Source organism: Suncus etruscus, chromosome 9 (assembly GCF_024139225.1).
Source record: "Suncus etruscus isolate mSunEtr1 chromosome 9, mSunEtr1.pri.cur, whole genome shotgun sequence".
In the NCBI taxonomy this organism is placed as follows: Eukaryota; Metazoa; Chordata; class Mammalia; order Eulipotyphla; family Soricidae; genus Suncus; species Suncus etruscus.
The window spans coordinates 97,228,765-97,251,078 of NC_064856.1; the positions used below are offsets into that span (position 1 = coordinate 97,228,765).

The 22,314-nt window shown below is 50.5% G+C and overlaps 3 protein-coding genes across 3 annotated transcripts; 1 reads left to right on the forward strand and 2 right to left on the reverse strand.

Annotated features, from left to right (window-relative positions):
- Window positions 1-3,837: 3,837 nt before the first annotated feature.
- On the reverse strand, window positions 3,838-12,786 carry KBTBD4 (kelch repeat and BTB domain containing 4). The gene is made up of 4 exons (XM_049779655.1): window positions 12,746-12,786; window positions 10,525-11,142; window positions 8,439-8,545; window positions 3,838-4,759 (listed from the first exon to the last, which is right to left on the reverse strand). The coding sequence occupies exons 1-4, from the start codon at window positions 12,771-12,773 to the stop codon at window positions 3,899-3,901; spliced, it is 1,614 nt and encodes a 537-aa protein (XP_049635612.1). The 5' UTR covers window positions 12,774-12,786; the 3' UTR covers window positions 3,838-3,898.
- Window positions 12,787-12,867: 81 nt separating this feature from the next.
- Window positions 12,868-18,176, forward strand: NDUFS3 (NADH:ubiquinone oxidoreductase core subunit S3). Its single transcript, XM_049779889.1, has 7 exons — window positions 12,868-12,980; window positions 13,079-13,147; window positions 14,392-14,489; window positions 14,618-14,767; window positions 16,101-16,226; window positions 16,330-16,449; window positions 17,923-18,176. Exons 1-7 carry the CDS (start codon window positions 12,911-12,913, stop codon window positions 18,088-18,090), a joined length of 801 nt encoding a protein of 266 aa, XP_049635846.1. The 5' UTR covers window positions 12,868-12,910; the 3' UTR covers window positions 18,091-18,176.
- Window positions 18,177-20,295: 2,119 nt separating this feature from the next.
- On the reverse strand, window positions 20,296-21,312 carry C1QTNF4 (C1q and TNF related 4). The gene has a single exon (XM_049780710.1). The coding sequence runs from the start codon at window positions 21,310-21,312 to the stop codon at window positions 20,296-20,298; it is 1,017 nt and encodes a 338-aa protein (XP_049636667.1).
- Window positions 21,313-22,314: the final 1,002 nt, after the last annotated feature.

The window sequence follows — 22,314 nt, forward strand, 5'->3', positions numbered from 1 at the left end:
CCAGAAATCGTTCCTGGCAGGCTCGGGGGACCATATGGGAGGCCGGCATTCAAACCAATGACCTTCTGCATGAAAGGCAAGTGCCTTACCTCCATGCTATCTATCTGGCCCCCTACTTTTATTTATTTATTTTTGGTTTCTGGGTCACATCCGGCAGCGCTCAAGGGTTATTCCTGGCTCCATGCTCAGAAATCACTCCTGGCAGGCTCAGGGGTCTATATGAGGTGCCAGGATTCAAACCAGTGACCTGCATCAAAGTCAAACGCTTTACCTCCATGCTATCTCTCTGGCCCCTATTTTTAGGTTTTTTAATAAACAGGTTCAAGGGGAGGCCAAAGAGATAGCATGGAGGCAAGGCATTTGCCTTGCATGCAGAAGAACGGTGGTTCGAATCCCAACATCCCATATGGTCCCCTGAGCCTGCCAGGAACAATTTCTGAGCATAGAGCAGGAGTAACCCCTGAGTGGTGCCGGGTGTGACCCAAAAACCAAAAAAATAAAAATAAAATAAAAAGGTTCTGGGGCTGGAGAAATAGCATGGAGGTAAGACATTTGCCTTGCATGTGGGCCGGAGAGATAGCATGGAGGTGAGATGTTTGCCTTTCATGCAGGAGGTCATCGGTTCGAATCCCGGCGTCCCATATGGTCCCCTGTGCCTGCCAGGAGCGATTTCTGAGCCTGGAGCCAGGAATAACCCCTGAGCACTGCCGGGTGTGACCCAAAAACCACAAAAAAAAAAAAAAAAAAAGAAGACATCTGCCTTGCATGCAGAAGGACGGTGGTTCGAATCCCGGCATCCCATATGTCCCCGGAGCCTGCTAGGGGTGATTTCTGAGCGTAGAGCCAGGAGTAGGCCCTGAGCGCTGCTGGATGTGACCCAAAAACCAAAAAAAAAAAAAAAAGGTTCAAAGGAATCTGAGCACCTAACCCAGCTCAGTGATGGAGCAACACTATAGTACTTGCTAGAATACACTCCTTTAGTTCTTTTGTCACCATTTCATAAACCCGGAAGTCACTTTTTTCCCCTTTCTTTCGGTTTTTGGGCCACACCTACCTGGCAGTACACAAGGTAACTTTTGGATTAGAATTTGGGGTCATTCCTGGCAGTGCTCGGAAGGCCACATGGTAGTGGGGAAAGAATCTCTTGTAAACAAAGCATGAGCTCCAGCCTGAGTTCTCTACAACTGTCAGAACAGTGACCCTGTGTGTCGAGAACAAAGTGTGGAATTCAATCAGCACGGCCTCAGACTGAGACATAGGGTAGGTGGGTGTGCAATTTTCTCTGAGCAAGACATCTATTATATGTGTAGGTAGGTGGGTATGTGATTCTCTTATCAAGGCACCCCTTTAGAACAACACCCACACACGCGCCTCAAAAACTTTTATTTGTATGAACATAACTCTTGACTTAAGTGTTAAAAGACACCTTACAGATTTGAGTTTGAAAAAAAGTTCGTTATTAATCAGAAATAGCTTTTGTACTTCTTTCTGGCTTACCCCTGGGAGTTAGCCAAAAATGAAACCACAGTATACATTTGCTGATGGATGAGAAAACAGTAGACAGAACATCCTTGACTTGAGAAAACTGGCTTTGCTGGTGAGGAACACCTTCATTTTTTATTAATATCTTTATTTAAGCACCATGATTACAAACATGTTTGTAGTTGGGTTTCAATTATAAAAAAGAACACCAGAATACCCCCCTTCGTCAGTGTAACCTTCCCACCACCAATGACCCCATCCCCCTCCTCCCTCACTGTATTTGAGACATTCTATTTCTCTCACTCATTAACACTGTCATGATAGTTGTTGGTAGTTATTTCTCTAACTGTACTCACCACTCTGTGGTAAGCTTCATATTTTGGGACAGTCTTTCCAGTCTTTTCATCTCTATCTTCTCTGGGTATTATTACAATAATGTCTTTTATTTTTCATAAAATCCTACAGATGAGTGAGAATATTCTGTTTCTTTCTCCCTCTGACTTCACTCAGCATAATAGTTTCCATGTCCATCCATGTATCGGAAAATTTCATGACTTCATTTTTCCTGATGGCTGCAGAATATTCCATTGTGTATATGTACCACAGTTTCTAGCTGCTCACCTATTGTTGGGCATCTAGATTGTTTCCAGATTCTGGCTATTGTAAATAATGCTGCAATGAATATAGGTGTGCAGAAGGCATTTTTTTTGTGTGTTTTATGTTCCTTGGGTATATCCCGAGGAGTGGTATATAGCTGGATCATATGGAAGCTCAATTTCCAGGGCTTTTTTTGAGGAATCTCCATATTGTTTTCCACAAAGGCTGGACTAGACAGCATTCCTACCATCAATAAATGAGAGTTCCCTTTTCTCTCCATCCCCACTAGCACTGATTGTTGTTTTTAGTGATGCATGCCAGTTTCTGTGGCATGAGATGGTACCTCATTGTTGTTTTGATTTGCATCTCCCTGATGATTAGTGATATGAAGCTTTTTTTCATGTGCCTTTTTACCATTTGCATTTCTTCTTTGAGGAAATGTCTGTTCATTTCTTCCCCATTTTTTTGTTTTGTTTTTTTTTTTGGGCCACACTCGGTCAGCTCAGGGGTTACTCCTGGCTATGTGCTCAGAAATCGCTCCTGAGTTGGGGGACCAGATAGGACACCAGGGATTGAACTGAGGTCTGATCTGGGTCAGCTGCGTGCAAGATAAGTGCCCTACTGCTGTGCTACCGCTCTGGCCCCATCTCCATTTTTCGATGGGGTTAGATTTTTTTCTTAAGTTCTGTTCGTACTTTGTATATCTCAGTTATTAGCTCTTTATCTGATGGGTATTGGGTGAATAGTTTCTCCCATTCTGTGGGAGGCCTTTGTATCCTAGTTACTATCTCCTGTGAGATACAAAAGCTTCTCAGCTTAATATAGTCCCATCTGTTTATCTCTGCTTCCACTTGATTGGACAGTGCTGTTTCCTCCTTGAAGATGCCTTTAGTCTCAGTGTCATGGAGTGTTTTACTTACATGTTCTTCCATATACCTTATGGTTCCAGGTCTGATATCAAGGACTTTAATTCATTTGGATTTGACCTTGGTGCATGGTGTTAAATGGAGGTCCAAGTTCGCTTTTTTGCATGTGGCTGACCAGTTGTCTCAACACCACTTGTTGACAAGGCTATCCTTGCTCCATTTGGCATTTCTTGCTCCTTTAGCAAAGATTAATTGATTGTATGTTTGGGAACACACCTTCATCTTTTTTTTTTTTTGGTTTCTGGGTCACACCCGGCAGTGCTCAGGGGTTACTCCTGGCTTTATGCTCAGAAATCACTCCTGGCAGGCTCAGGGGACTATAGGATGCCGGGATTCGAACCACCGTCCTTCTGCATGAAAGGCAAACACCTTACCTCCATGCTATCTCTCCAGCCCCACACCTTTAACTTAATCCCAAACAAAGCACAAAGTCTTAAAAACTCTTAATACCTAATTCTTTGTGGGAAAAAAAGACCAACTAGCTGCTTTGCAGGCTGTAGAACAAAAGGAGACTGGGCATATTTGCTCCTGTTTAGGACTGAGGGGTACGTCTATTTAATACAGGACGGGTAAAGAAGGGGAGTCTGCCTAAGGGCTGGAGAGGCTAATGAGAGCAATCCAGAGTGTGTACTGGTTTACCAAGGTGGCGGAACACAGGGGTGGTGGTGGTGGTGGTGGTGGTCTCCTGTCAGTTCAGGCAGCCAGCTGAGCAGCAGCAGTGTAAAGACTCCCAGGCACGTACCTCAAGGCATACAGGAAAGGGCTGAGGACCTCTGCCCCCCCCCACCAAGACCACTGCACTGCACTGCACTGAGTCAGGGTCTTAAGAGAACTGCGGTATGGATGGGTAGGTACCAGAAAGGAGGTTTCGAGCCAGCAGTTTCCCCATGGGCTCAGGCCAGTACAAACTGCAAATTGGTCAGCAGCACCTTAATGCCTCTGGTAACAGTAATGGCAGAAGTGGCAGGGTCAAGCTTGTAGGTGTTGGCATCCCCTTTTTTATATTGGTCCCGGAATACATAGATGCTCCCATTACAGCTGGCAATCTTCCAGAGGGACGGCGCGGAGCTCCAGGCCTCCGGAAGGCAAAGCCGGGTAAAGCTGTCTAGCAAGGGATTATAGCACAACAGGGAGTCCCCCTCAGCCACAATGAACACCAGATCTTTATGCACAGCTGCGTGCATGCGGCCTGCGAAAGGCAGCACGTAGGGCTTCACATAGCATTTGTCTGTCTCGGTGTCAAAGCACTGGATGAGGCGGGAAGGTTTGGTAAAGAAGTCCAGGTCATTCTCTTCCCCACCTAGCAGGTAGATGATCCCATTGAGGTTAGCACCGGCGGCCCCTGACACCGCCACCTCTAGCTGGGTTGTCTCTGTCCAGACATTGTCCCCCACGCAGTAGTAGATGACTGCATTGGAGAGAGTATCCTGCAGTGTCTTGCCACCCAGTGAGTAGATGGCGTCCTTCCCTGGCACAGACACCAGGGTGTGCTGGAGCCGGTCCCGTGGCAGCGGGGCGCACCACTCCCAGTCCACGGTGGCGTTGTTGCACTTCCACATGCGCCGGGGGATGGAGCCTCCCACCACGTACAAGTCACCACCGTGCTTGCAGGCTGCAGTGATCTGGTGGCACAAGCTGTTCTGGCCACTTACACTGATGGAATCATCCTCTGCACAGTGCAAGGACACAGCCAAGGAATGGGTACGAGACGACTCTTTCCCGATCAGGTAAATGTGCACATTCTCCCCAATTTCCTAGAAAACGAAAGGGACAAATAGGCACCAGAGAGAATGCAGTAGGGAGGGCACTGGCATCATATGCAGTTGACCTGCATTTGTGGCCCAGCACCCCATAAGGTCCCCTGAGCACTGTTTGGAGTGATCCCTAAATGTAGAGACATGAGCAAGTCTACCCTAGGCTAACCCTTTTGACCTATCCTGTTGGTTTACTGGTCCCATCCTAATCAATATTCATACTCCATTTTAGGGTGTGATCTGGTGATGGAATTATTAGATTATTCCCTACTTAGTATTCCTCTCCCATTTTATGATGTGGTCTGGTTCTTGTCAATAAAAACAGGAGTCTGAGGAAGGCAGGTGCACATTCTTCAGGTTTCTTCCACTAAGCTTCCTTCGTTTTAAGGAGCAAATGGTTGTGCGGTGAGTTCCTTGCTTGAGTGCTGGTTTTCTTGTACCATTTCACTGTGTGAATTATTTCCTGCTTCAATGTTTGCTTACAGATTGTGTCTCACCAGATCCTTGTTTTGGAGCCTAGGGCTCTGATTATAAATGGAGCCTGAACTCAGACCTGAAACTGTAACAGGGACTCTGCAGGTTGCAAGAATCAAATTGGGGTTGGTCTCGGGTTGGCTGCCTGCGAGGCAAATGCCCTACCGCTGTGCTATTGCTCCAGTTCCTGCCTATATTTTCTAATCTCTTCAAAGAGATCCAAGATCCTTGGATAAGGCATCTAAATGCCATCGATTCTTGTATTTTCTTAAAATGTATATGCTCTGGGACTGGAGGGATAGCATGGAGGTAAGGCATTTGCCTTTCATGCAGAAGGTCAGTGTTCAAATCCCGGCATCCCGTATGGTCCCCCGTGCCTGCCAGGAGCGATTTCTGAGCGTAGAGCCAGGAGTAATCCCTGAGCACTGCCAGGTGTGACCCAAAAACCAAAAAAAAAAAAAAAAAAAAAAAAATGTATATGCTCTATGATGTATTATGCCCCCCCCCTTTTTTGTTTTTCTGAGCCACACTCAGCAGTGCTCAGGGGTTACTCCTGGCTGTCTGCTCAGAAATAGCTCCTGGCAGGCACGGGGGACCATATGGGACACTGGGATTCGAACCACCCACCTTTGGTCCTGGATCGGCTGCTTGCAAGGCAAACGCTGGGCCCGCTTTCCCCTTTTTATCTAGATTTGTTAGTAGAAATTCTTAGAGGATAGTAGAGATAATACCCATTAAGTATGTGCTTTCGATAGAACCAGGATAGGAATTGTTTGGTTTATTATCTTCCCCTCAGGCCCCAATAGTATCCAATAGCACGGTTCCTTTTGCATAGGTGCCATTAAAATTGGAAAATATTAGAAACTAAGAGGAGTTGTTATCCATTAGGGATGAGGACTCAGTAATTTCTTGCTACAGGGACCTTCTACTCTGAACATTTGCCTTGGTGACTTGACTTCGGCTTTTCTCACTTGGACACCAGCCATTTACCCCTGAACCTTGGGTCCAGAACGGTTCTCTGCACCTACATCAGAAATCGACCATCTACCACTACAGACCCTAGATCTGCATCAACTGGCCACAGCCTGGTCTCTCCTCTCAAGATCTAGAAAAATTCTGGAGTTCAGAGTCTCTTCCAACCCTGAAAAAGATGAGAAGACCCCCTTCTTACAGGACACTCCTACGGAGGATGAGAGGCCCAACTTATCATTCCAGCTTATCATTCTGATTCGATCTTCGCATCTTTATGTTGGCCAACCCTAGCTATATACAGGGAGGCCAAAAGGCATGTTGGCCTAGGAAAACTGGAGATTGTCTAGGAATGAATGGAACTGTCTTGACACTTACTTGCCCCAGGATAGGCTAACCCGCTAACCTGACAGTGAAAACTGTGTTTGAGAAGAACCTTTCCTGGGACCTTGAAGAAAGACTATGGTTAGACAAATTAGTGTGCCTGGGAGCCTGTAGATGGTCTTTGTTTGTTTTTGGGCCACACCCGGCAGGCTCTGGGGTTCCTCCTGGCTTACACTCAGAAATCGCTCCTGGCAGGCTCAGGGGACCATATGGGATGCCGGGATGCAAACACAGTCCTTCTGCATCTAGGCAAATGCCCTACTGCTGTGCTATCTCTCCAGCCCCTATAGATAGTCTTAAGGCAGGATGCTTCATGGGTAGGGATACCCTGTTTTTAGGTCAAAAGTTTTTCTTCATATTTTCCTAACTTTTGCTGAGCCTATGCAAAATATTGCCAACCTTTATCTTTAGAGGCATGGCCCTAATCTTAGAACCATGGCATGTGAATTATTTTGTTTTTCTATAAAGTCAATTTGAAAATGTTGGATAACTGGTCCCACCCTAATCAATATTAACACTCCACCCTAGGGGTTGATCTGGTGATGGGATACTGGATTATTCCAGTATGTGGTATTCCTCTTCCATCTCAGGGTGTGGCCTGGCTCTTGTCAATAAAAGCAGGGGTCTGAGGAAGGCAGGCGCATATTCTTTGGTCTTTTTTCATTAAGCTTCTTTCCTTCTTAGGAGCAGAAGGCTTGTGTGGTGGAATTCATTGCTTGAGTGCTAGATTTCCTTAACTGTTCTTTTTGTTGTTGTTTTTTTGTTTGTTTGTTTTTGTTTGTTTTTTTGGGTCACACTCAGCAGCGTTCAGGGGTTACTCCTGGCTCCACGCTCAGAAATCGATCCTGGCAGGCTTTGGGGACCATATGGGATGCTGGGATTCGAACTACCATCCTTCTGTGTCTAAAGCAAATACCTAATTGCTGTGCTATCTCTCTGGCCCCTGATCTGTTCTTTTTTGTTTTAGAGTCACACCCAGCAGTGCTCAGGGGATACTCCTGGCTCTACACTCAGAAATCACCCCCGGCAGGCTCAGGGGACCATATGGAATGCCGAGATCTGAACCACTGTCCTCTTGCATGCAAGGCAAACGCCGTACTGCTGTGCTATCTCTACAGCCCCTCCTGAACCGTTCTTGTACCTTTTCACTGTGTGTATTATTTCCTGCATCAACGTTTGCTTCCAGACCCATGTCTCACCAGATCCTTGTTTTGGAACCTGGGCTCTGATTATACTATCCAGTTTATGTCTACCCTTAAGGCTTGAACCACAGGCGTCTACCTCCCTTCAAGGAGGTTGTGGTCTCTCTTTCTCTCTACTGTGTGTCACTCCAACTCCTCATCAGCTTTCTTCCAGGCATCCTACACTGGGATAAACAGTATGTTGCGTTTGTCCTTTCAGCTTTTTTTTGTTTGTTTGTTTTGTTTTGTTTTGTTTTGGGGCCACACCCAGCGGTGCTCAGGGGTTACTCCTGGCTGTGTGCTCAGAAATAGCTCCTGGCAAGCACGGGGGACCATATGGGACACCGGGATTCGAACCAACCACCTTAGGTCCTGGATCGGCTGCTTGCAAGGCAAACGCCGCTGTGCTATCTCTCCGGGCCCCCCTTTCAGCTTTTTTAAAAACTGCCAGTGCTTCAGATCAAAGGTGCTTAGAATCATTAGTGCAACAAGGAGCTTTCAGAGAGCTGTGAGGGTACAAGTATGGTGGCCACTGGGCTCCAGCACAAGTCCTCCCAGTTCTGTAACTCTGCCAGGGGAGCTCAATTACCAGCCTCCACAGAGGCCAGGCCGACTGGGCTGGATTGCATGGAGATAAAGGAAGGTTCCCAACCCTACAAAATATTCCTTACCTTCAAGCTTGTCCTGAGTGACTCTGCAAAAGTCTCTCTTTCCTCTTTATTAAAATTGATCCAGGCCTCTATTGCTTCTGTTGGGTTTTGGGAACATGGAACTCCATCTGTAAGAGTCAGAGGAAAGGGAAGGGAAGGTCAATAGCAAGCTGACTATATTCAGGAATCATTCCTGGCCTGGTGGGGCTCCAGAAGACATGAACTACTTTGTCAGACTACCCGTGTCAGCATGTGAATCTGTATGACAATGGTACCAGAGATCATTAGCTTCTTTCCATCAGAATGGAATATGTACCCAAATGCCATGGAAACAATCTACTGGGCTGTAGAAATCAACGAGAAGTTTCTCTCTTCCTCTCTCTATATCTACAGTGTTAGGCTTGTTACCTAAATTTGTCTCATCACTCAAGAAGATCCTTACTTTGGGGGCTAGAGAGATAGTATAGCTCATAAGGCGCTTGCTTTGCATGTGGCCGACCTGGGTTTGATCCCCGGCGAATCATGCAATTCCCTTAGCACCACCAGGAGTGCAGAACCAGGAGTAATCTCTGGGTGTGTCCCCCCTCCCCCCAAAAAAATAAACACAAAAAAGTTCTTTACTTGGGCCAGAGCCATAGTACAGTGGGGCCTGGCTTGCACATCAAATCAAACCTAGGCTTGATCTCTGACACCACCGAGTCCCTTTAGCATTGAGCCAGGAGTAAGCCCTACGTATTGCTGGATGTTGCCCCCTCCAAAATATACCCAAAACAATAATAAAGTGTTTCCTATTTAGAGAGCCTAAATAATAGTCTTAAGTACAAAGATTAAGGTACTTGTCTCACATATAGTGGGTTTGATGCTAGGAACCACATCTGAACTTCCAGCACTGCCAAGAGTGACCAGGAGTAAGCCCTAAGCACTGGCAGGTCTGGACAAAAAAATAAAAAAAAGTTCTGCATTTGTGAGGTAAGACATTTGCTTTACATAAGACCTTAGTTTAATCCCTGATACCACATATGGCCCCCTGAGCACTATCAGGGGTCACTCTTGGATACAAAACCGGGAAAAGTCCCTGAGCACTGTTGGGTGTGGCAACCAAAACCAAAGTTTCTCTTTTGGGGCCAGGAAGATTGCTGAATGGAAGGAAATCCATGCCTTAAATTTGGGCAGCCAAGTTCCATCCCTGGTCTTGCAAGGTCTCCTACGCACATTTTTTACACATTAGCAGGAGTAATTCCAAGTACCCAAATAGTGCTGAAATAGCCCCTGAATACCAATGGGGATTGCCCCCAAATAAAATAAAAATAGTGTGGCCAGAACAATAGTGTAGCAGGTAAAGCATTTGCCTTGTACTTGACTGATCCCTAGCATCCCATATGGTCCCCTGAAACTGCCAGGAGTAATTTTTTTTTTTTTTTTTTTTTGGTTTTTGGTTTTTGGTTTTTGGGTCACACTCGGCGGTGCTCAGGGGTTACTCCTGGCTGTCTGCTCAGAAATAGCTCCTGGCAGGCACGGGGGACCATGTGGGACATCGGGATTCGAACCAACCACCTTAGGTCCTGGATCGGCTGCTTGCAAGGCAAACGCCGCTGTACTATCTCTCCGGGCCCGCCAGGAGTAATTTCTGAGTGCAGAGCCAGGAATAATCCCTGAGCACTATCAGAAGTGGCCTCCAAACAAATAAATAAAAATGGTTACTCATGTTTTGATGGGTAAGTGCTTCTCCTTCTGTTTTCCCTGCTTTGTTGTAAGAGACTGTGTCTGACAGCAGTGACACCAAATGCTAGACACCCTTCCTCAGAAAGTACCTACACCATCAGGACCAATGCTGCTTTTTTGTTGTTGTTGTTGTTGTTTTTTTTTTTTTTTTTTTTTGTTTTTTTTTTGTTTTTAGGCCACTCCCGTTTGACGCTCAGGGGTTACTCCTGGCTATGCGCTCAGAAATCGCTCCTGGCTTGGGGGACCATATGGGACACCGGGGGATCGAACCGCGGTCCGTCCTACGCTAGCGCTTGCAAGGCAGACACCGTACCTCTAGCGCCACCTTCCCGGCCCCAGGACCAATGCTTTAAGCACGTGAGATGGGTCCCTTCTGTTCACTCACCTGAGATGATGTCAGTGAGCAGGTGGTGGGGCAGGTGGAGAAACTCGTCTGTGCCTTGCAGCTGGGCCAGGTGAGCCTTGGCACAGTGCTTGGCAGCCGTGTAAAGCTCGGGATCGCTGTGCCGATCCGCCAGCCACATCACCTGGAGGCAGTTTCCCACCTGCACGGTGCGGGCCAAGAACCGCGAGCACTCCTCGAAGAGAGATGTCAGCTGATACATGTCTGACACCTCATAGATCTCCTGCAGGTCATCAGCTCGAAGCTTCACAGTCCCGTGGTAGATGTAATCCACCAGGAGCTGGAAAACTGACTCGCTGACATCCTGCAGCACAATCACCCGGTTGTGGGCCTCCTTCAGGTTGGATGTGAACATGGACCGGAAGAAGCAACTCTGGGCCGAGAGGACCAGCCGATGGAGCTGGAACTCCCGGCCTTCCACCGAGATGGTGACGTCTGCAAAGAGCTCTTCCTCCAGACACAGTTTCATGATGCCCTGGGCCACTCGGGCCGAGTGGGAGCGGTCTTTGAAGGTGTAGTTCACGAAATAGTTTTCCTCCATGGAGGCTCCGGGTTCCTCAGGTGATTCCATGGTAGCCCAGTATTCTCTCTGCCAGCTGTCTGCAAAGCAATACCATCTGAGGTCACTGGGAGCAACCCACAGTCCGTCTGGAAAGAACAGTGGAGTGAGGCCAAAGTGGGGTTGGGCTGGAGTTAGACCAGGCCCTACTGCAAACAATGGGTGCTCTTCTTACACGGTTCAGGCTGGACTGGCGCCCCATCTCTCAAGAAATGAAAATAATTCCTACTTCAGGCAGTTCCCTGATAAAGCACAATAATGTCCTTTTCCCTAATCTAACAAAAGACTCAGTCTTTAGAAAAGACTTGTTATTCTAGAAAAGCAAGGACTGGAGAAAGTCTATGATCTTATAAAAAGCTTTGTCAAAATATAGATTGGGTTGAAACCAGGCAGCACTTACCATTAAAAAAACAAAAAGGGGCCGGAGAGATAGCATGGAGGTAAGGTGTTTGCCTCGCATGCAGAAGGATGGAAGTTCAAATCCTGGCATCCCATATGGTCCCCCGATTTCTGAGTGTAGAGCCAGGAGTAACCCCTGAGCGCAGCCAAATGTGACCCAAAAACCAAACCAAAAAAAGGGGCCAGAGAGATTGCACAGCAACAGGGCATTTGCCTTGCAAGCAGCTGATTGGCTGGCAGAGATGGTGGTTCAAATATCGGCATCCCATATGCTCCCCTGTGCCTGCCAGGAGCGACTTCTGAGTGCAGAGCCAGGAGTAACCCTTGAGTGCTGCCGGTGTGACCCCAAAATAACAAAAAAAAAAAAAAAAAAAAAAAAAAAGAATAACCGTGAGGCTGGAGTACAGCGAGTAGGGCTCTTGCCTAGCAAAAGGCCAACCCCAGGGTCGATCTCCAACATCCCATTCAGTCCCCTGAGCACTGACATGTAATTCCAGAGTGCAGACCTGGGACTAACTAACCCCTAAGCAACACCTGGGGGTGGTCCAAAACAAAACAAACAAACAAACAAAAACCCCTCCAATCCTAGACATCCTTTACCCTGCCACCAAGAGATCCAAACTTGTCCCTAGGTGGACTGGGTGGGGTCTGTGACAGCTGCCAATCCCACAAGGATTCGTTTTTTGTGGTTGCTGTTATTTTATTTTTGGAGGGCCACACCCAGGGATGCTCAGTTCTGAGTGCAGGAATCCCTCCTGGAGGTGCTGGGGGGGGGAGAAGGTGGGGAACCATATGGGATGCTTGGGATCGAACCCTGGTCTGGCTGCGTTGCAAGGCAAGCGCCCTACCCACTGGCCCTTTTCTTAGCTGCTTCTGTCCAGAGCGTCGAGCATCCCCCAGCAAGTGCAGCATCCGGGTCTCGCGGGGTCGGGGTCATCCGGGTCTCACGGAGTCGGGGTCATCCGGGTCTCACGGGGTCGGGGTCATCCGGTTCTCACGGGGTCGGGTCATCCGGGTCTCAGGGAGTCCCCGGGGAAACCGGCCCCTCCCCCGCCCAGCCTAGTCCAAAGCGGAGCCCGGGGGAGGGCGTGGAACGTGGAACCCAGAAACCACCCAGGCCCCGTGCGCAAGCCTTCTCGGCTCCCTCGCCTCCTCGCCAGCCTCCGCCATGCCAAGCGAGGCCCACGTCCACCTCACGGGGGTGCCGCCCACCTGCCTGCCCGCTCGCCCGCCGGCCCGGCTTACCTGCGTGCCTGCCTTTCATGCCTTTCATACCCGAGCCCGGAACCTCCGCTCGCGGCCCCACGCGTCCGGCCGGAAGGAAGCCGGAGACGCACTCACTTCCGCTTCCGGTCCGTGCCCTTGGCGGCTCCGTGTCCTGCGCGCGCAGCTCGGGGACTTTCGGGCAACATGGCGGCGGCCGCGGCGATGGCGAGAGGCTGGTGGCGGGGCCTGGCGGGGCCCGTGGCGCTGAGCAGGGGTGAGCGGGGCTCAGCGAGCGATCGAAGGCCCGGGATAGGGGGTGCTTTCTCTTGAGGACCTGTGCTTTATTTTTTTAAACCCTCTTCCCTCTTGCAGCGGCCCGGCGACCCTCAGCGCCCTTGCTGCTGCAGGCGAGGAAGGAGAGCGCGGCGGCCGACACGCGCCGTGAGTATGTGCCTAGGCCCGGCCTGCTCGGGGCTGCAGGCGGGAGCCCCTTGATCCCGTCGTCCGGGGTTTGCCCTTGCCCCCAGCAAGCTGCCCTGCCCTTCCCGTGCCCTTGATGATCCCGGGGTGGCCCTGTGTACCCTTGGGGCTCTTCTAGGGAAGATGAGGGAGCTAGCTGGCTCCCTCCTTCCTGGGCGTCCGCAGAACAGTCCCCACTTTTTTTGGATGCAACTGTCATTTTTTTTTTCCAATCAATGAACAGTCTTTTGGTCCTCACTCAGGATCCTGACTTGAGCCCCTTAGTGAACTAGGGAGTGGTGCCCTCCTAGGAGATCCTCACTTGAGCCCCTTAGTGAACTAGGGAGTGGTGCCCTCCTAGGAGATCAGAAGAGCTGTCAGTTGTGTGGACCGTCAAAAACTGCTCCAAAGAAAGTGCTTTTATTTTATTTTTTTTTGCCCAGAGCCCCAGAACTAGCGAGCTCTTAAAGATAGGTTTGCCTATGGCTCGAGGCAGAGAATGCAATCTGTGGTGTGTGAGTGTCGTGATTTTTTTGGTGTGTGTGTGTGTGTGTGTGTATGCCTCAAAGGATGATTTGGAGCTTATAGCCAACTGGGTATCAGGCACCTGGCATTTTCCCCTTTCAGAACCTTCATTTCTCTGCAGGAGCTCCAGTGATAATTACATCATCGAAGAGTGCTCTTTTAGCCCCTAGCTTTTCTGCTGAAGACCCTTAGCCAGGTGCTAGGAAGCACAGAAAAACCAAAATTCTCCTTTTCGCCTACAGCACTTAGTTCTGGCAGAATATTGTTAGTTCAGCAGAAAAGTAGGCCCAGTGGTGAATCCTGGGAGTCATTTCCAGAAGACACAAATATTCTAACTGCTGTAATAAGGATCTCTGGGGGTTGTGCATTGTCCTAACTTTCCATCACTCTCCATCTCCTAGAAGAGGCATCCTCCATCCTTGCCTTTCTTTTTAGTTTTGTGGTTTTGGGGCACCCTGGCAGCATTCAAGTCTTCTGGCTCTCTGCCCAGAGGTCAATCCTAGCAGGGCTTGGGGGAACCTGTGGTGCTGGGGATCAAATCTTGGTTGGCTGTGTGTTTGTTTACAAGGCACACGGTACCCTCCACCCTTACCTTTCTGGTAGTTTTATAGGGAACCCTATGAGGAGATAGCAGCCCTCCCAAGCTCAGGAGACTAGCTTCAGAGCTGCCTGCTCTATTGCTTTTTGCTGTCACTTTCCAGCCACTGTCAGGCCACGGGATGATGTCACCAACAAGCAGCTCTCAGCTTTTGGAGAGTATGTGGCTGAAATCCTGCCCAAGTATGTCCAGCATGTTCAGGTAACATTTGTTTGCTTGAGTTTGGATGGGGGTCAAGAAGGAACTATGTGGTCAGAGTGGGGTGTGGACATGGGCAGCCCGGAATCCCAGGAACACACTCCTCCAAACTGTTCCCTGCCTTTATACAGGTGTCCTGCTATGGGGAGTTGGAGATCTGCATCCATCCTGATGGTGTCATCCCTGTGCTGACGTTCCTCCGGGACCACACCAACGCACAGTTCAAGTCTTTGGCTGACTTGACAGCGGTTGATGTCCCCACCCGGCAGAATCGTTTCGAGGTCAGTGGGGAATGAAGGAAAGAATGGGAACAGGGAGCTTTAGGGGTATCAGCTGTCTGGGGGAACACGAGATCTCTTTGTTTCTGTTTCAGTTTGGGTCAGATAATATGACAATACTTAAACCAGGTTCTCAGAATCTGGCTGGCCTAAACTTTGAGTCCAGGCATGGCACCTCAATAGACTATCTGACTTCAGTATTTCAAAGCTCCAGTCTCCCAATGTGCAAAGGAATTTTGCTAAAAACCAATTCATAACTGTACTATTGTCCCTGTTTTGGGGCTAGTTTTGTGGATTCATTGAGTCAGACTCACTTCACTACTTGCAGCTGTTGCTGTTTACTGTCCATTTTTGGGTTTGGGCCCACACTGGTTATGCTCAGGACTCATTCCTAGTGGAGTTTTGGGGGACCATATGAGATGCTGGGGGATTAGGATTAGCCAGTGCAAGACTATACTCTCTCCAACCCTGTTTACTAATTATGTACCATCTGTTACATCCAGGAGTTGAGGCAGAATAATCCCCAACATTTGCCCTCCAGGGCACCCCACACTATTTTTTTTTTTTGGTTTGGTTTGTTTTGGGGCCACAGTGGGTGATGCTCAGGGGTTATGCCTGGCCATGTGCTCAGAAATCGCTCCTGGCCTGGGGGACAATATGGGATGCCGGGGGATCGAACTGCGGTTCTTCCTGGGTCAACAGTGTGCAAGAAAAATGCCATCCTGCAGCGCCATCGCTCTGACCCCGCGCCCCACACTTTTCACCACAGGGAAAAGATCCTGTAGCAGTCACCTATGAGGATTCTGGGGGCCGCTCAGTCATTTGGGGGGTACCTTTGAAAGGGATTTGCCTGTGCTGTGTGTGCTGAAACTTTTTTTTTTTTTTTTTTTTTTTTTGGTTTTTGGGCCACACCCGGCGGTACTCGGGTTACTCATGGCTGTCTGCTCAGAAATAGCTCTGGCAGGCACGGGGGACCACATGGGATACTGGGATTCGAACCAACCACCTTAGGTCCTGGATCGGCTGCTTACAAGGCAAACACCACTGTGCTATCTCTCCAGCCCGTGTGTGCCGTAACTAGTGAGCCCAGTGGGGATACAGAGGGGAGTTGAGAGATACCCAGAACAAAGATGGCAACACAAACAAGTGCAGTGATGTGCTAAGCTGCAGCGTGACAAACCTTTGGAAGGAGCTGTTAGTAAAGTGGCCTCTGAGGTTTTAGATAGTCCTCCATCCCCTAATCCTTATAGATGCCTCCAATCAGGTCTGCTCCCCTCACCCCTCTCTCCTTGGTGCCTTTCTTGCTTGTCCAGCTCCCTCTGTCCTTTCTTCCTAGATCGTCTATAACCTCCTCTCTCTGCGCTTCAACTCACGGATCCGGGTGAAGACCTATGCAGATGAGCTGACGCCCATTGAGTCCACTGTCCCTGTGTACAAGGCAGCCAATTGGTACGAGCGGGAGGTGAGTTACCAGCAGGCCCCAAGTGGTGAGAGTGGCCAAAACTCTGGGGTACATTGCAGCCCCTTTCCCTGAGTTGGACCAGTTTTCTGCTTGTGTTTTCTAGATCTGGGATATGTTTGGTGTCTTCTTCGCTAACCATCCTGACCTGAGGCGGATCCTGACGGATTACGGCTTTGAGGGCCATCCCTTCAGGAAAGACTTTCCCTTGTCAGGCTATGTGGAGGTAGGAGTCCTAGAAATGAGCAGGCAGCCACAGGGTAGGAAACAAGGTTTTTGGATTATGATTTAAGAGCCTGGGCATGTTTAAATTGCAGTTCTCTTTTGTTCCCTGTGGCAAGTTATTTCCTTGTGGCAGTTTTCTTACTACAAAATAAGAATGGTAATAGCATTTAAAACATTTCTGGGGATTTCAAATAATGTTTTGTACAGTCTGGGTTGGGGCCACTACAGTAGTATTCAGAACTTAACTCCTAGCTCTGCACTTAAGGATCTCTATTGGTGATGCTAAGGGTACCATACGGGGTGCAGGGGATCAAACCCATGTCGGCTTTGTGCAAGACAAGTCCCCTACCCACCATAATATCACTTCAGCCTCTTAAAGCCATTATTTTGTTAGAAGATTTGGATTGTATTTTGGGTTGGGTTATACTGAGCAGGGCTCGGAACCATTTGGTTGTACTGGAGATCAAACCTAGGTCTGCTGTGTGCAAGGCAAGCCTCTTAGTTCCCGTGCTATCTTACTTTATAGGGAGGTTTGGGGCCACATCAATCAGGCTTTCAGCTCTGTGCTTGGGTTCACTCACTCCAGTGGTGTTCATGGGACCATGTGGTTCCAGGGCTGGCCACATGCAAGACAGGTCTATTATCAGATCTATTATCTCTCACTGGTCCTGTTATCATTAAATGTCCCTGTAAAGGCACTTTAAGGACACTCTTGGCCTATGCCCTGAGATCTGAACGTGGAGAGTCATTTACCCCGTCTCTGAAGGACAGTTGGAGGAAGCCTGGGGGACTGGACCACAGGCACTACACACAAGCTCAGTGCCGCAGGAGGTCCAGCAGTGGGAACACAGTCTGCTCTGGACGGGTGGGGTAGTATATCAAGGTGACTTCTTAGAAATGTCAACAGTGGGAGCCAGAAAGATAGTATGGAGGTAGGGCGTTTGCCTTTCATGCAGAAGGTCATTGGTTCGAATCCCGGCATCCCATATGGTCCCCCGAGCCTCCCAGGAGTGATTTCTGAGCATGGAGCCAGGAGTAACCCCTGAGTGCTGCCGGGTGTGACCCAAAAACCAAAAAAAAGAAAGAAATGTCAACAGTGGCACCAGCCTTCTATACCCACATGCACCTGTCTCCTGGGCATTACCTGTCTCCTGTGACGGGAGAAGACTTGTCACATCACTGCCTGGCGTCTGACAGCAATTGGCCCGGGGCTGCACAGGAGCTTAAATGAAATGTCAGCTGTTCAGTCATTCTTTCATCTTAATCCTGGGCAAATGCTGATTTTCCTATTTTCATGTGGAGGGGCATCAGCATCGTTTCTGCTGACAGAAGAGCTCTAAGCTGCAGTGTGAGGGTACCAGAATAGGGGCCAAGGTGTAGAGATGGGGTGCACAGAGAGAGACTTGACAAGGTTGAAGGGGCAGGAAAGTTCCAGGGTGCCTTGGTGCCTGATGTGGTCTCCCTTCTGCCGCAGCTGCGCTATGATGATGAGGTGAAGCGTGTGGTGGCCGAGCCGGTGGAGCTGTCACAGGAGTTCCGAAAGTTTGACCTGAACAGCCCCTGGGAGGCTTTCCCTGCCTATCGCCAGACCCCCGAGAGTCCCAAGCTGGAAGCTGGCGATAAGAAACCTGAAGCCAAGTAGCCCCGGGAAAGTACATGGCCCCTGGAAAATGTCTTTTCTGTCATTGAATGAGTGTCCGTGTAAATAAACTTCCACTCAGCCCAGTGCTCCCTGTGTGTTTATTATGGGTAGAGCGAAGCTCTGGCTCCGACAGGAAAACAAGCAAGGGTTTTCCTGCTCCCTCAGAGCTACTTCATAAATGGGGTGGAGGTGGATTGGGGGGGGGGAGGTGAGTCACACCCGACAGCACTCAGGAATTACTCCTGGCTCTGCACTCAGAAATTGCTCCTGGTAGGCTCAGGTGGACCATATGGAATGCCCAGTGATTGAGCCTGGGTCTGTCCTGGGTCAGCCACATGCAAAGCAAATGCCCTTTTGCTGTGCTATCGCTCCAGCTCTTTTTTTTTTTTTTCCTAATGGTTCCCTGGTACAATAATCCTCAGGCCTGGCTTGCTCTGGAGATAATGCAGCAGACACAGGGCTTGTGGCAGGTTGGTCATTCAGCCTGGCAAACACTCTAGAATCTTCAGACACTTCAACCCATGGAAAAGGAGGCACTTCTGGGAGCTGTGGATCTTGGCATAAACAAGCCTCTCCACAGCCCCAAGGGCCCACTACACTAATTAATGCTTTCTTAAGAGGTGACCTGCGAGGTCTTTCCTTCAGCCAGGAATGGGGGGGTTAGGAAGGGGGAGGCTTCAGACGGCCTGTAGGGAGAGGCTAACTAGGTACCCACTTCAAGAAAGGAGGGAGCCTGAGCCTCAAGTGTCTTCTTTTTTTTTTGTTTTTGTTTTTGGGCCACACCCGGCGATGCTCAGGGGTTACTCCTAGCTGTCTGCTCAGAAATAGCTCCTGGCAGGCACGGGGGACCATATGGGACACTGGGAATCAAACCAACCACCTTAGGTCCTGGATCAGCTGCTTGCAAGGCAAACGCCACTGTGCTATCTCTCCGGGCCCTCAAGTGTCTTCTTATGGGCTGGGAAAACGACTGGACATTCTGTTGAACCTTACCGTGGGGGCATATTATCTCAACACAACTCAGGCATACTGACTGCAAAGAGGAGACTGGTGAGAGGTGATGACAAGCCCAAGCCTCTGCCTGACATGCCTGCATCCTGTCACCTACCCCTGTATATGGGAATCCCTGTAGGGTAAGGTCCTGTCCTGTGTCCTATGGGAGCAAGTTACTGGGGCATTTTACCTTGAGAACACAGCCCGCTGCAAGGGTGGTGAGGATTCTTGAACTCCAAAGCCCTGGTGAGGTCAAGAGTGCCCCTTGTCACCAAAAGGCATCAGCTGCTCCCTAAAAATTATTTTGCTTTGGCCCGGAGAGATAGCACAGTGGTGTTTACCTTGCAAGCAGCCAATCCAGGACCAAAGGTGGTTGGTTCAAATCCCGGTGTCCCATATGGTCCCCCGTGCCTGCCAGGAGCTATTTCTGAGCAGACAGCCAGGAGTAACCCCTGAGCACTGCCGGGTGTGACCCAAAAACCAAAAAAAAATTAATTTTGCTTTTTGTTTGTTTTGGGGCCACAACCTGCGGAGGCGCACAGAGTTACTCCTGGCTCTGAACTCAGAAATCACTCCTGACAGGCTCGGGAGACCTTATGGAATGCCAGGCATGGAACGGGGATCCATTTCAGATCAGCATCCTGCAAAGCAAAAACGCCCTACGGTTGTGTTATCACTCAGGCCCCCCTAAACACTAATTTGGAAAATGATCAGAAAGGGGCCATGTGGCACAGGATAATTAAAGGCGACAGAGGCCAGCCAGGCAGGGTGCAGGCAATGTCCCCCAGTTGGCGCCCTCCAGAATCCTGAATCCCATCGTGTGTGTATGTGTGTGTGTGTGCGTGTGTGTGTGTGTGTGTGCGCGCGCGTGCCCAATGTCCCCCAGTTAGCGCCCTCCAGAATCCTGAATCCCATCGTGTGTGTGTGTGTGTGTGTGTGTGTGTGCCCTCCAGAATCCTGAATCCCATCATGTGTGTGTGTGTGTCTGTGTGTGTGTGTGTCTGTGTGTGTGTGTGTCTGTGTCTGTGTGTGTCTGTGTGTTGTGCCAGAGACAAAACCAGACTCATCCCAATTCCTGGGGGACAGCCAACCCACTTTATTTAGACTCAGTCCATGACCAACCAGACAGGCACTACCCCATACACCCACCCCTATCCACCCTCAAACCCCCATGCTGTCCCTAGGAGGAGGATCGGAGGTTACTACAACAACTCAGAGCTCGGGAGGCCTCAAGCCCGGCACTCCGGGCACTCCTGCAGCCACCAAAGCCGAGGTGGTCGGGGCCAGGTCGGGGTACACCAGGAAGCCGGAGAAGGTGATGTACTTGCCGTGATTGCTGTAGGCGCCGTAGCCGTCATGGTCGTGGCTCAGCAGCCACACGACATCCCCGCGCCGCAGGGCCAGCATCACGCTCTGGCTCTGCATCTCCCGGCGCCTGGACACCCCGTCGTCGTAGATGATGGCCTGCACCTCGTCGCGGTTCTTCATGAGCTTCACCGACAGCGTCTTGCGGGGCAGCTTGCCCAGCGTGAAGGCGAAGAAGTAGGCGCCGGGCAGGCGGCAGCGGAACAGGCCGGCCGCCGCGTCGAAGTCGCCGCCGATGTTGACCAGCTCGGCGTCGAAGGTGAGCGGCCGCGGCGGCCGGGGGTGCGGCGGGCGGCCGGGCGCCGCGTCGTCCGAGCCCAGCAGGCTGGTGGTGCGGGCCGCGGAGAAGGCCGATCGCGGGTCGTCGCCGGGGAGCGCGGGCCCGTCGGCGTCGGGGTACACCAGGTAGCCGCTGAAGGTGGCCCCCGGCGCGCCCAGCGCGTACTTCGGGGCGCCGTGCATCCGCAGCCACACCGTGTCCCCGTAGTCGAGCTGCAGCAGGGCGCTCTGGCTGGCGGCGCGGCGCGTGCCCGGCCTGCGCTGCTCGTCGAACGCCAGCGCCTGCACCTCGTCCCGGTTGCGCACCAGCATGACCGACAGGCTGCGGCGCGGGGCCTTGCCCGCCGTGAAGGAGAAGAAGTAGGCGCCCGGCACGCGGCAGCGGAACCGCCCCGTGGCCGCGTCGAAGTCGCCGCCGATGTTCACCGACACCCGGTCGAAGGTGACGGGCAGCTCGGACGAGCCCTCCAGCGGGCTGCTGCGGGACGCCGAGAAGGCCGAGCGCAGCTCCGACGGGGCCGGGGCCAGGCCCAGGGCCCCGCAGGTGACGGGGCCTAGCAGCCCCAGGATGAGCAGCAGCGGCATGGTTGGTGCCTGCCAAAAGGGCGACAGCAAGGGACAGAGAGGGGGGTTGCAGGCACAGAGCTGGGAGACGTGTTCATGCAAGATCTTCCTTGACCTGCAACTGGAGATTTATTTTTGGTTTGGGGGCAGTCCCCCAGAGGTGCTCAGGGGGTGACTGACTCCTGGCTCTGCACTCCTGGCAGGCTCCTGCACTCCTGGCAGGTTGGGGACCATATGCGATGCCAGGATTCGAACTACCATCCGTCCTGGGTTGGCCGCGTGCAAGGCAAATGCCCTACTGCTGTGCCATCTCTCTCTCACACACACACACTCCTCTGCTCCTGCCTTTTTATTTTATTTATTTATTTATTCATTTATTTATTTATTTTTATTTATTTATCTTTTTTTTAGAGCCACACCAGTTTTGATGCTCAGGGATTACTCCTGGCTAAGTACTCAGAAATTGCCCCTGGCTTGGGGGGACCATATGGGACGCCGGGGGATCGAACCACGGTCCTTCCTTGGCTAGCGCTTGCAAGGCAGACACCTTACCTCTAGCGCCACCTCGCCGGCTCCTTTTATTTATTTATTTATTTATTTATTTATTTATTTATTTATTTTGCCTTTTTTTTAATAATAGGAGTCACGGGCTTGGAGAGATAGCACAGTGGCGTTTGCCTTGCAAGCAGCCGATCCAGGACCAAAGGTGGTTGGTTCGAATCCGGGTGTCCCATATGGTCCCCCGTGCCTGCCAGGAGCTATTTCTAAGCAGACAGCCAGGAGTAACTCCTGAGCACCGCCGGGTGTGGCCCAAAAACCAAACCAAACCAAACCAAACAAAAAAAAGAATAATAGGAGTCACTTGCACAGATGGGGGACCCACTCAGGCTATCCTGGGAGCATCACCTACAGGACGGTAGATCCACTGAAACTATCCTAGGAAGAACTGGGCTCCTCCATCCTCCTCCCTGCTGGGCTTCATTGATGCCAGGCATGTGCTCTGTCACTAATGCTATCTCCCAG

Bases quoted from the DNA above. Each gene is read 5' to 3' on its own strand.
- KBTBD4 (XM_049779655.1), bottom strand. From the start codon at position 12,773: ATGAAAGGCATGAAAGGCAGGCACGCAG. The intron at 11,143-12,745 runs GTAAGCCGGGCC...ATTGCTTTGCAG, and splicing joins CATGAAAGGCAGGCACGCAG to ACAGCTGGCAGAGAGAATAC. The intron at 8,546-10,524 runs GTGAGTGAACAG...TGACTCTTACAG, and splicing joins GCTCACTGACATCATCTCAG to ATGGAGTTCCATGTTCCCAA.
- NDUFS3 (XM_049779889.1), top strand. From the start codon at position 12,911: ATGGCGGCGGCCGCGGCGATGGCGAGAGGCTGGTGGCGGGGCCTGGCG. The intron at 14,490-14,617 runs GTAACATTTGTT...GCCTTTATACAG, and splicing joins AGTATGTCCAGCATGTTCAG to GTGTCCTGCTATGGGGAGTT. The intron at 14,768-16,100 runs GTCAGTGGGGAA...CTTTCTTCCTAG, and splicing joins CCCGGCAGAATCGTTTCGAG to ATCGTCTATAACCTCCTCTC.
- C1QTNF4 (XM_049780710.1), bottom strand. From the start codon at position 21,312: ATGCCGCTGCTGCTCATCCTGGGGCTGCTAGGCCCCGTCACCTGCGGG.